The following is a 12,677-nucleotide window of genomic DNA, read 5'->3' on the forward strand; positions in this document are numbered from 1 at the left end:
TATTAAGATATTACACCAGAAAGAAAACTTTTCTTAAGTTTATCTGTAATCATTAACTAAAAGTATACAACTCTTTGGTTATCTTGAACATTGAACTTTTGTAGAGTTTTCAGTTACTTAATGCAGACATGTATTAGTCAACATTTGCTTACTAAGTTGAAATGATACAGCATATTCTTTGCCAAGTCATTCTGATCAAACAGTCTCTCCGACCGAATTATCTCTATGCAATGAATTTAGTATACATACATTGAGATTTTTGGAGACCATTAGGAAGAGATTTGGGAGAGATCATTTTACATAAGACCAGCAGAGGCAAGGCCAGAATCCAGGTTTCCTGACTCCTTCACATCTTGCAAGATGTCTTTTTTAGTACAGTCTTTGTGTTTTTTTTAATGTTTATTTATTTATTTTGAGAGAGAAGGAAAGAGAGAGGGAGGGGCAGTGAGAGGGAGATAGAAAGAAGGGCATTGAGAGAGGGAGAGAGAGAATCCTAAGCAGGCTCCATACCTTCAGCACAGAGCCCGGTGAGATCATTACCTGAGCTGAAATCAAGAGTCAGACACTCAACTGACTGAGCCACCCAGGTGCCCCTTCAGTACAGTCTTTAAATATCAATGATAACACTAAAGGAGAGAGTTCGCAGAACACCTCTTCTGATAGAATAGGAACATCCTGCAAACTTGCACGTATTTGACATATTCAGATCACATCTTCAGGGCACTAGGACAGCTTGATTTAAAGAAATCCTACAGTGCATCCTCAGGTAAAGGGAATCATCACAGTATTTTTGTTTTTTATGTAAATTGCATATACATTAAATCATAAAATCTTGGAAATCTTCTAGTCAGACCTTCTCCCCAGAGCACGTATCTTTTCTCCAGTGTTCACTACCTCATAAAAGGGTAGAAGGACATCTGACATTCTTACTATACAGATATGAAACATTGTTCTTCATAAATTATGGGATGTAGAATTATTTTCTTAACCTTTCTGAACCTCAGTTGGTGAAATTGTAATAAAAAATACCTACTTCATAAGATTATTATAAGGACAGGGGCACCTGGGTGGCTCAGTTGGTTGAGTGTCCGACTTTGGCTCAGGTCATGATCTCACGGTTCGTGAGTTCAAGCCCTGTGTCAGACTCTGTTTGATAGCCTGGAGCCTGTTTGGATTCTGTCTCCCTCTTTCTCTGCCCCTCCCCCGCTCACGCTCTTGCTCTCTCTCTCTCTCTCTCTCAAAAAATAAAATAAACATTAAAAGAATGTTTTTAATATTATTATAAGGACTAAAAGAGACAAAACTGTTAGTGTTTAACATAGAAATGTATTCATTATTTAAGAAACCTACATGAGGTTGACATATAATAGATATCCATTAAGCATGAGTTATGTCAGTGCTTGTAAGTCACTGATACAAATATTCAGGTGCTGGAATGATTGCAGACCCCTCTGGCATGCCAGGAAAGATCACCCTTGGGTTACATACTTCTGTTCTTGTTTGAACTACACCTTTTGTGGTTGTCCCACAGTTCTTAGATACTCTTGTTGTTTTTCAGATTAATTTCTCATTGCCTTCCAGTTGTAGCATTCTCTACAGAGATCTCCTCAAGCTCAGAGATTCTTTCCTGTGCTGTGTCCAGTCTACCAACAAGCCCATTAAAGGTCATCTTCCTTTCCATTACAATGTTTTTTTATCTCCAGCATTTTGATTCTTTCTTAGAATTTCTATCTCTTTGCTTACATTGCCCATCTGTTCTTGTATGTTGTCTAGTTCATCCATTAGAGCCTTTAGCGTATTAATCATAGTGGTTTTAAGTTCCTAGTCTGATCATTCCCACCTCCCTGCCATATCTGAGTCTGGTTCTGATGTTTGCTTTATCTCTCCAAACTGTGTTTTTTGCCTTTGAGTATGCCTTGCAATTTTTTTCTTGGTAGCTGGACTTGATGTACTGGGTAAAAGGAACTGCTGAAATTGGCCTTTAGTGATGTGGTGACATGTTGGAGGAGAGGAAGTGTTCTCTGGTCCTATGATTAGGTCTCAGTCTTTTAGTGATCTGGTGCCTCCAGACTGTGAACTTTGCAAGTACCTCTCAGCCTCCTCTCTTAGGTGGAACAAGAAGGCTAGAGTAGGCTGGATTTGGGCATTTCTCTCTCTGCAGGTTGGTTAGGCTCTGAGAAAACCCCAATGGGTTAAGTTCTGGTTAAACAGTTCTTCTGAGAGCAGATCTTGTTAAAAACAGAATGCTCTGGTATATTTCAAATGGCTACTTTTCTTCTCTGCCTGCCAGAAGCAAGATGAGATTTTTCTCCAATATTCACTGTGAGAACCTCCTCAAGCTCCTGAAGGTAAAACTCATAAAAATGTTTATAGGGGGGAGCTCCCCTATCACAGAGTCCCCCTGGATTTTTTTTTTTTTTTGAACCTCTCAGACTTGATGGAGACTTCAGTTGGATTTCAGGCAGAAACTGAGTCATCCAGTGCAGATTTGTGAACAGGGTCCACAAGTAAATGAACAACTTCCTGGAGGGATTCACAGAACTGCTTTCTATTGATTTGATTAAAATATTTGATAAAAATGAGCTGGAGTTGCTAATGTGCTACCTTGGCGGTATGGACATGAATGACTGAGAGACAACATTCTACTTACAGGAACAGCTAATGCCCAAACCATCCTGTCATTCAGTGGCTAACAGACTTTGCAGAGACAATGGCAGAATAACAGTTTCACAACAGTTTCACAATGTGACTCCTAGAACAGTCTTCCCCTCCATGCACTTGCCCAAGTGCAGATGTGGGAAGTCAGCCCTAGGTCACTTTCCTGCATTTTCTACTCTAAGTTATCAACTGGGTGATGTCTACAGTAATGACATTTCAGAAAGACTTTGTCTATGTTGTGCTTTGTTGATGGGGGGTGGGAGGGAGGGGTGGGTGGGTGATGGGTATTGAGGAGGGCACCTTTTGGGATGAGCACTGGGTGTTGTATGGAAACCAATTTGACAATAAATTTCATATATTGAAAAAAAAAGCCCTTAATAAATTGTTTACTTACTTAAAAAAGAAAAGTTCTCAAAATAAGATAAAAACAGAGAGGAAGACAAACCATAAGAGACTTAGATACAGAGAACAAACCGAGGGTTGCTGGTGTGGTTTTGGGTGGGGGGATGAGCTAAATGGGTGATGGGCATTAAGGAGGGCACTTGTTGGGATGAGCACTGGGTGTTATATGTAAGTGATGAATCACTAAATTCTATTCCTAAAATTGTTATTACACTCTATGTTAACTAACTTGGATTTAAATTAAAAAACAAACCAAAAAAAAAAAAAAAAAGAAAGAAAGAAAAGAAAAACTCAGTGACTCTGTGACTCAGACACTAAGACTCTCTATCAGTTGGTAAATTACAGTTCAGCATTCCCCACCCCAGTAAATTGTGATTCTCTGCATTTGCCTGTCTGCCTGTCTTGTCTCTTCAATTTGGGGGACAGCAGTTTGCTCTGTGACCTTACTTCTCTTACTGATCTAAGAAGAATTGTTGATTTTTCAGTCTGTCCAACATTTTACTTGTTAGGATGGAATGGTAACTGCCAAACTCTTTACATGCCAGACCCACCCACTTCTTCTTTCATTTGATAATACATCATATGTTTACCCTATCCGTGTCAGTAAATATCCTAAAACCTAAGCATTTGTTTTGGTGAATATTTAGATCCTCCACCCTCCCTTTTTTTTGGCTACTCAAAATGTTTTAAGCACAAATGAGTACAAATTCTGCTTGTTTTAAAACATGATTACAATTTTTATCAGTCACTTTTTGTTCCTCTTATTTGCAGTAGACACCACAGGGAGTTTACATTTTATAAGTAGAAAATAATTCCACTCACACCATACCTCTCATTAGGCCCTCTCTTCAGTCTCAATGAACATTTCCAAGCATAGCCAATTTGCTTTCGTAACTACTTGCTAGACATGTTCAGTCAATATCCATCTGCTAGAAAGAAGAGGATTGACATCATTGTCAAAGACTAACTCAGACATTTAATTGGATGTCTGTATGCTAGTTTTTTCGTACTTGAGAGAGATTGTCATTACACTATTGTCAACAAAGGCAAAAGCCAGGATTTATAAAAAAGAGAGACAGGAAAAGAGGCAAACACACAGTTTAGGGAGAGTGAGAGTTTATTCCTGATTAAACTAACTAGTTGGAGGGCATCAAAGAGGCCAGTATGGGAAGTCTAGTGTTGAGCAGGCTGTCATCAGGGAACACAGCTGCAGGCATCGATGACTTTTCTAAAAATCCCTTAGAGTTTGGCCGTGGAGCTTGTGTGACAAGTTGTCTAGTGTCTGCCAATGTGTCCTTAGCATCACCACTTTAGGTGAGCCAGGTTCGTGTTATTTGTTTCTCTCATCAGAATTTCTCATTTCACCTCTTTGGTCAAAGTAGCTCCCAAAGGAATGGATTCAGTCATGAGGATTTCATTCTTTTTTTTACACAATATTTTCAGTTGGATGTCGACTGGGAATAATGGACACATGTCATGTAATCATTCTGATATTTAACAGTGGAAACAAGACAACAAATCTGAGGACAATCACAAATCCATAAGGAATAAGGAGTGGCTAGCTGACTCAGTTGGTAGAGCATGTGACTCTTGATCTTGGAGTTGTGAGTTCAAGCCCCACGCTGAGTATAGAGATTACTCACATAAATAAATAAATAAATAAATAAGAAAAAACATTTTTTTTAAGTCTAAAAAAACCCCCCAAAACAAATCCATTAGAAACACTTGGCACCATGTTTTTATCCAGGTTTTATTTATGGATTTATACATTTATGTGGCAAGTATGGCAATACCATCTAATTACATAAGAATAGTTTAGTATATGTATATTGAGGAACTAGAAAATGTTTATGGTAAACATAGAAAATCTCTGTCCACATGTATTTGAACACCCCAAGGCCTAAGTCATTCACAGAACTGAATGACTGTCCTAATAAAAGTTACACATCTTTCAGATGCTAATAATTCACAACATACCCACTGGTACTAGTGGTAAATGTTATTATCATTTGTGAGTTTAAGGTAACCAAATGGATAGTTAACCTTAGGCCAGGCATTAAAGTCTACATTAAATATATAGGTATGGGGGCACCTGGATGGCGGCTCAGTCAGTTAAGCATCTGACTTCGGCTCAGGTCATGGGTTCAAGTCTCTAGTCGGGCTCTGTGCTGACAGCTCAGCTTTGGATTCTGTGTCTCCCTCTCTCTCTGCCCACACCCTCTCACACTCTGTCTCTCTCTCTCAAAGAATAAATAAACGTTAAAAAAATTAATATATATGTGTATGTATGTATGTATACATTAAAGTATAAATACTCGTTTGTTAATTACTCTCTGTAGATGGTCTGTATATACTCACAGAACAAAGAAGTGTTTTTTTGTGTTAGTGACCACAATGGTTTCACATGATCCCCCAAATAATGGCATCTGTACTTTAATATGTTGGCAAGCATGTATGGCTGCTGTTAATTTCGGGTACCCTGATTTTACTGTATTATTATTCTTTTTTTTTTTTCAATATATGAAATTTATTGTCAAATTGGTTTCCATCGGGTACCCTGATTTTAAAAGAGCATTTGCTTTTCTAGGGGAGGGGCTAATGGGGAGTTGTTGTCTACTGGGTATAGAGTTTCAGTTGGGCAAAATTTCCCAATTTCAGTTGGGAAAAGTTCTGGAGAGTGGTTGCACAACAATGTGAATATACTTAACACTCCTGAACTGTATACGCTTAGAAATGGTTGGATGGTAAAATTTCTGTCATGTTTTTTACCACAATACAAAAAGATTGCTTTAAAATATTATTGCGTAATACCTGATAATTATGGGAAAAAAATCAGAAAATACAGACAAGCAAAAAGGAAAATCACGCACAACTCTAACAGCTAAGGTTAACATTTGGTTGCATAACATATATTTACGTATAGGTTCACACTGGATATACTATTTTATAACCTGAGTTTTTCAAATAAAGTTTATACTATTTTTGAACTTTTAATTTAAAATCCAGAAGAGTAGGACATTTCTCATTCCTATAAATTCTAAGGCCTTAAAACAGAAGTAAAACTGCATGTTTAAAGATACTTGCCCCTCCATGGACACTTCTCTTTTTAGGTCATATGTCTTCAAGAGAAGGAAAGGCTCCTTCTCTCCCGAGTTGTCTGCCAGCTCTGCTGACATTTTTCTTGTTTTTCTTTTTTTTCAAAAATTTTTAATGTTTATTTTTTATTTATACTTGAGAGAGAGAGAGTGTGAGCAGGGGAGGGGCAGAGAGAGATGGGGACAGTATCTGCAGCAGGCTCCAGGCTCTGGGCTATCAGCACAGAGCCAGACACAGGGCTCAAATTCACAAGCAGGGAGATCATGACCTGAGCCGAAGTTGGACACTCAACCAACTGAGCCACCCAGGCATGCCTCTGCTGACATTTTCCAGTGATTCCTTTTACATAAGACCATACCTACAGAGGCTTCTGGTTCTTCGGAGGATGGTGAGTCTACCTGCCCCTGGGGCCCCTCAGTCACATGTCTAGCTACTGAGATAATGCAAATAAATATCTGAGCAAGTTAATGAGTAAGCTGTTAGGATGAAAGGTCAGGAAACATGATTTTATCTGGAATGTCAGAATGGGAGATAACATCCCAAACTGCAACTTGAGTCCACCTTCTCTGAGGAAGACTTAATAAGAAACAACAGAGTCACAAAAGAGCCTTCATTCCAGAAGTGCTCCAGGAATCATGCTGGAGAAGTTCTGCAACTCTACATTTTGGGTGAGAAATACTACTTCTCTTCACTGTTGACTCTTCTCAGACTCAGAACAAATAGTAGATGAACCTCAAGTGGCTACCAATAAGAACCAGAAAAGTTAGATGTGCAGGTGGTCTAAACCTCAGGATTTGGTTTTGTTTCTTCTAGGGTTTGTTTGTTTGTTTGTTTGTTTGTTTAAGAGAAGATAAGTCATAATATCTCCAGAGGACATTCTATGTGGGAGAGGTAACATATTCTCTAACATAAGTTTATTATATCCTAGACTCTTTTTTTTATTTTGAAAATTTTCTTAATCTTTATTTTATTTTTGGCAGAGAGAGAGACAGAACATGAGCAGGGGAGGGGCAAAGAGAGAGAGGGAAACACAGAATCTGAAGCAGGCTCTAGGCTCCAAGCTGTCAGCACAAAGCCTGATGTGGGGCTCGAACTCACAAACCATGAGATCATGGCCTCAGCCGAAGTCAGACGCTTAACCGGCTGAGCTACCCAGGTGCCCCTCCTAGACTCTTTTCTCAAACTAGCTAGCTGCAAAATCATCTTCTCTAAAGAGAAATAGGGAAAAGACTTCCAATCTCAACAATATTAGGAGGGAAAGTTGTTGTGGGGTTTGTGGGGTGAGAGGAAGAAGAGGAGACCCTGGTTGAGTTTTGTCAAAGCATGCTGAGGTTGAAGTGATAGCTATATGTTCTAGAGGACCTGGCAGTTAGGGGTGTGGAGTGGAAGTTGAGGCCAGGGATGCAGATTTGGGTGTCACGAGCACCAAGACCATTTTGGAACCATTAGAGCAGAGAATTTCAAGGCAGACAGGGTGAGCAATAGTTACTAAATGGCTTAGTGGAATAGAAAATGAGAAGGAACCTAGGATTTAATGATTCTGTGAAAGTGTGGTCTTCAAATGCCTAGCACAGGACCAGAATCACATGGAGGGCTTGTTAAAATAGTTTAAATATCTTAGGTTATTCTTCTGAATTCTAAAGTTAGAATCTCTTGGTGGAGAGATAAGAAGAGTAAGAATGAGATAGCAGAGTTAGCATTCCCATCTTAGAAAGAACCTGGGCCCCAAGGGCCTCAGGCTAGGACCTCCATGCCACAGGCAGGTGGGGCTTAATAGGCCCCAGGATCTCAGCAGGCCATCTTTTTTTTTTTTTTTTTTTTTAATATTTATTTCTTTTTGAGAGACAGAGAGAGCGCGAGAGGGGGATGGGCAGAGAGAGAGGGAGACAGAGGATCCAAAGCAGGCTACACGCTGACAGTGGTGAGGCTGATGCCGAGTTTGAACTCATGAACTGTGAGATCATGACCTGAGCCCAAGTCAGGTACTCAACCGACTGAACCACCCAGGTGCCCCTCAGCAGGGCATCTTTGGAGAATTCTGAGAATATCTGACAGAGCTCTTGGTCAGGGCACCTCAATGTTTTCTTTAAAGAGTCTGTGCAAACAACTATACAAAAACAATTTGAAAATATTTATAAGGAGAGAAAAATTACCCCTTACAAGACTGAGAAATAAGAACTGGTGTTCCCACCCTCACTTCCCAAGACACTTCTACCTATTACAGAAAGTAAAGACTACAGACCTGCTGGGAACGAGCCTCCCATCCGATAGTGCCTTTGCAGCTCCTGTGCCAACAATCCCCTCAGGTTCCGATCACTATAAGCCCCTCTGGCTCAAAGGAGGCTAAATGTCATAGTGTGACTAAAGCATCCTGCTGGCTGCATGTTGGAACATCTGTCAGGGAGCTTAATCAGTGCTAAAAAGTAGAAGAAGAACAAGTTTCTATATCCCAGGGAACTGTTTGAATTGAGGAACTGTCCATTCCTCTTCTTCCCGCAACCTGGCAAATGCACTAGTGAAGTTTCCTTAGAAGAGCTGGTGGAGAAATTCGCCTAGAAAGAAAGGCTTTTTAAGGTTGGGTTGGCCAGAAAAGTCACTGTCATTAAATGTTGAAGCTATATCAATGGAAATAAATAGGAAAATGCAGCTAGTTAAAGGGTCAGGCCAGATACGGATGTAGAACTGAGTTAAAATTGTTTGGAAACGGGTCGGAGGGGAGGGTGGTCTCGCACTGGTTTTCTGTCTTCAAAACATGAGTATATTCCACAATCCTTCCGTTTTTGGTCCCCCAGAATTCTTCATTCCTGGATAGCCCAGAAGCAGATCTGCCACTTTGTTTTGAGCAAACTGTTCTGGTGTGGATTCCCTTGGGTTTCCTTTGGCTCCTGGCCCCTTGGCAGCTTCTTCATGTATACAGAACCAAGATCAACAGATCATCTATCACCAAACTCTATCTTGCTAAGCAGGTATGGGAACTCCACTATTTTCAAACTAATTACTTGGTGCACAATAGAGACATTTTGTTGGTGGTTAAAGTGTCTTCTTCCCTATTTTTAGCCAGCTTTCTTGAGACAGGTGCTCACTGGCCCCTTGCCATATTTCTTAGTTAAGGTGACTTTAATTTTTACGCAATGATAGTGACTCTTAAATCTTATCGATATCAGACTCTTTAAACACCAATGATGAGTAATCGATCAGTCTAATAGTTATTTTTAATATTTGAGAAACAAATACTGGATGACCTGTCTTGAGGCTATGCTAATAAATCAGGAGACTACAATTCAGTTGGCACCTACAATGAAGTGGAAATAAAACGTGTCCTCTGCACAGTTCAGGCAATCCAACCATCACTCATCTCCCATAACTTGGGTCTGAAATAAGGCTTCCATTTTCCCAAAGTCTTCCATGAGTCTGGACAGTCACTGACAGTAGAGTAAGGTAGGGTGAGTGCTCCCAGGCATATACCCGAGTAGGGAAATATGGAAGGAACAGGAGCTGCGGGAGAGAATCCAGCAAGAACTAGGGGAGAAGCCCCTCAGCCAATGGCACTGATTAATGCAGAAAGGGTCTTGTGGGAACCGAGACATTCAACTGAGGTTGCAAAGTCAACTCACAGGGTATTATGCTAAATGAAATTAGCCAGAGAAAGACAAAGATCATATGACTTCACTCATATGTGGAATTTAAGATACAAAACAGATGAACATAGGAGAAGGAAAGCAAAAATAATACAAAAACAGGAAGGGGACAAAACATAACAGACTCTTAAATGCAGAGAACAAACTGAGGATTGCTGGAGGGGCTGTGGGTAAGGGGATGGGCTAAATGGGCAAGAGGCATTAAGGAGGACACTTGCTGGGATGAGCACTGGGTGTTGTACCTAGGTGATGAATCACTGGATTCTACTCCTGAAATCATTATTGCACTATATACTAACTAACTTGGATGTAAATTTTAAAATTTTTTAAACGATTTTAAAAAAAGAAGAAAAAAAGCCACCTCATAAAATCCACCATCTGCTTTTTTCACTAGTTTGTTATTGTTTGTTTGTTTGTTTGTTTGTTTTTCCCTATCTGTCCTGATCCTTAAACAAGGTTTTTTAAATGCCAATTAGATTTAATGTTCTATGAGCACACATACCAATGACATCAGATTACCTGGAATCTACGAGGAAGAAAGGAACTTGGCCAACCGAAATGGGATTTTTTTTGACTCTCCAAGGCAGGGGCTGGTGGTGAGTTTTGTTGGACTCTGGATAGGAATGAACAGTCCCCAAGAATGGGGGCAAGGTTGCTGTCCTCTTTGCTGACTCAAGTGCCAAGCACAGCTTAGCACTCAGTATGAATTTGTTGAATGTTAATATTAAATGCAGTCTAGAAGTAGGGATCAAATCAAGAATGTGTTAGATTCTGAACATTGAATAATACGCTTTAATAACCTTGAAAATAAGTCAGAGCTTTTTGTTAGAAAATCAGTCAACTGTCTTTTTATTGGGCTTCCAAGATAAGGCTGGGTAATGAGTAAATCAGTACCCTATCCTAGTTATATTTGTTAATGTTTAAAAACAGCTTTATTGAAATGTAATTCACAACCATACAATTTACCCACTTAAATGCTATTTTTTAAGCATATTTATATGTGTAACCATCACCACAATCAATTTTAGAACAGAAAGAAACCCCTATCTCCCCATCCTCCTTAGCCCAAGCAACCACTAACCATTTGCTGTCTCTATATTTTCCCTATTTTAGACATTTCATATAAATGGAATCTTAAAATAATATGTGGTCTTCTATGATGGCTTCTTTCAGTTAGCACAAGGTTTTCACGGTTCACTCATATTGTAGCATGTATGAGTGCATCATCCCTTTATATGACTGAATAATATTCCATTATACGGGTATATGGGTATACAGGTATATCACATTTTGCTAACTTTTATAAATATAAATCCCTATAGAGGAAAAGAAAATCAATGTATTACTTTTTTTTTTTTTCTGTAGGTAATAATTCACTTACCCTTGCTCATAGTCTCAGGAGTTCCATTCACAATTTATACTTTCCTTTTTTGTCCTCTACCCTGAGAGTGACAAGCACAAATTAGATTCCTCTTGAAAATTTCAAAATAACTGGTCTCTTCTCTGAACAGTCGAAGCATAATTCCTCACACAGTAAAACTTTACTTCTTCTATGAGAACCTTCTTCTTGGCTCATTCCTCAACTTGATTTTATTTCTCCATTTCCTCTTCCACCTGCTTTTGGGCTATTTCTTTCTGACTTTCCTGAACTGTCTGCACTTGTCTGAAATAAGTCAGATTGCTTGACCAGGGTGAGAGATTCTACACATTTATTTGCTTGCTTAAATGTGCATTCTTACTGAAAGGATCTGATGCACAGTAGGTAATTGAATGAACTGAATTACAAAATCAATGAGTGAATGAGCTCATATTCAGACCCAGGGAAACAAAAGAGGAATTTGGTTCTGGAGTTTGTGGAAATTCTGAGGTCAAAGCAAGATGTGTAGCAACAGCAAAAATAAACTTGGTGTTGACCCAGTGAAACATGGAAATCATCTTTAAGTGATTGCATAATATAGCATAGAAGATTGCCAGGCTTGTTCTGAAAAGTTTCAGAGAGCAGGATCAAGACTAAGTGGGTGGAGGTTATTCCAGGGAAGCCCACTTTGGCTAAATATATTAAAGGACTTTCTAATAATACTAACTTTCTGAAAATAGAATAGACTGCTGGGAGTTATATTCCCTGAAAATACTGACACTGAAGTTAGACACTTATCTTCCAGGGAAGTGGTAGAAATAGACATGTATAATGAATAGAAGATTAAACCAGAGTGCTTGTCATTCGTAAAGCTCTGGGAAAACGAGGACCTTGCAAAGATGGAGAGATATTAAATATGGCCAGACTACTCTCCTTTTCTTTCTTTCTTTGTTTTTAATACTAGTGAGATTGTGTCTCTTTAAAGTTTAGTAAACTCCATGTGTGCTTGAAGCTCCTCCAATAAATCAGAGATCAGGGACAAAGACCACTTAAGGACATGGTAATCATTATAAACAATGATAATATTTCCCTGATCCAATTTAGTAAAAGTGTGCGTGTACTTCTGATTATAAAAACAATGCATGGTTATTGTAGAAGGTTTGAGAGAAATAGGAAGAAAATTAAATCTATTTATAATTGTTATCACTCCTATTAACTCCTATTATACTCCTATTAACATTTGGTATGTTTCCTGCCACTCTCTTAAAAAAAAAAAAATGAAAAGCAGAAGTCTCTTTCTCACCCCTCTACCCTCCAGTATAGTTCTCTAGAGGCCTTCATTTAAAGGCCATATTTCGATGGTTATCTCCATATCGCAAATTATGTGTTTATACCTGTATTTCTTGATTTATCACCTTCAAAAAAGATCCATTTCTGTCCTCTGTGAAAGACAAGGAATTTGGTTAACTGACCCTACCTTCAGCTTCCTTTTTCTTCTTCTTCCCTTTCTCTCAGTCTTCTCATTT

General features: G+C 39.0%; 1 protein-coding gene across 6 annotated transcripts in view; it reads left to right on the top strand.

Moving 5' to 3' along the window:
- The first annotated feature begins 6,649 nt into the window (after window positions 1–6,649).
- ABCC2 (ATP binding cassette subfamily C member 2) overlaps window positions 6,650–12,677 on the top strand; it is a 72,037-nt gene continuing 66,009 nt past the window's right edge. For 3 of the 6 annotated variants that reach the window (XM_019459105.2, XM_019459107.2, XM_019459108.2), the window contains exons 1-2: window positions 6,651–6,824; window positions 8,949–9,122. In XM_019459105.2, the coding sequence (XP_019314650.2) occupies window positions 6,792–6,824; window positions 8,949–9,122 (207 nt within the window). In that variant the 5' untranslated portion in view covers window positions 6,651–6,791. Of the gene's footprint in view, window positions 6,825–8,948; window positions 9,123–12,677 lie in introns of all 6 variants that reach the window. The other 3 variants (XM_019459106.2, XM_053909825.1, XM_019459110.2) reach the window with 2 other exon arrangements.

The sequence above is a fragment of the Panthera pardus genome, unplaced genomic scaffold (assembly GCF_024362965.1).
Source record: "Panthera pardus isolate Hobbes unplaced genomic scaffold, ASM2436296v1 HiC_scaffold_22, whole genome shotgun sequence".
NCBI classification, from domain to species: Eukaryota; Metazoa; Chordata; class Mammalia; order Carnivora; family Felidae; genus Panthera; species Panthera pardus.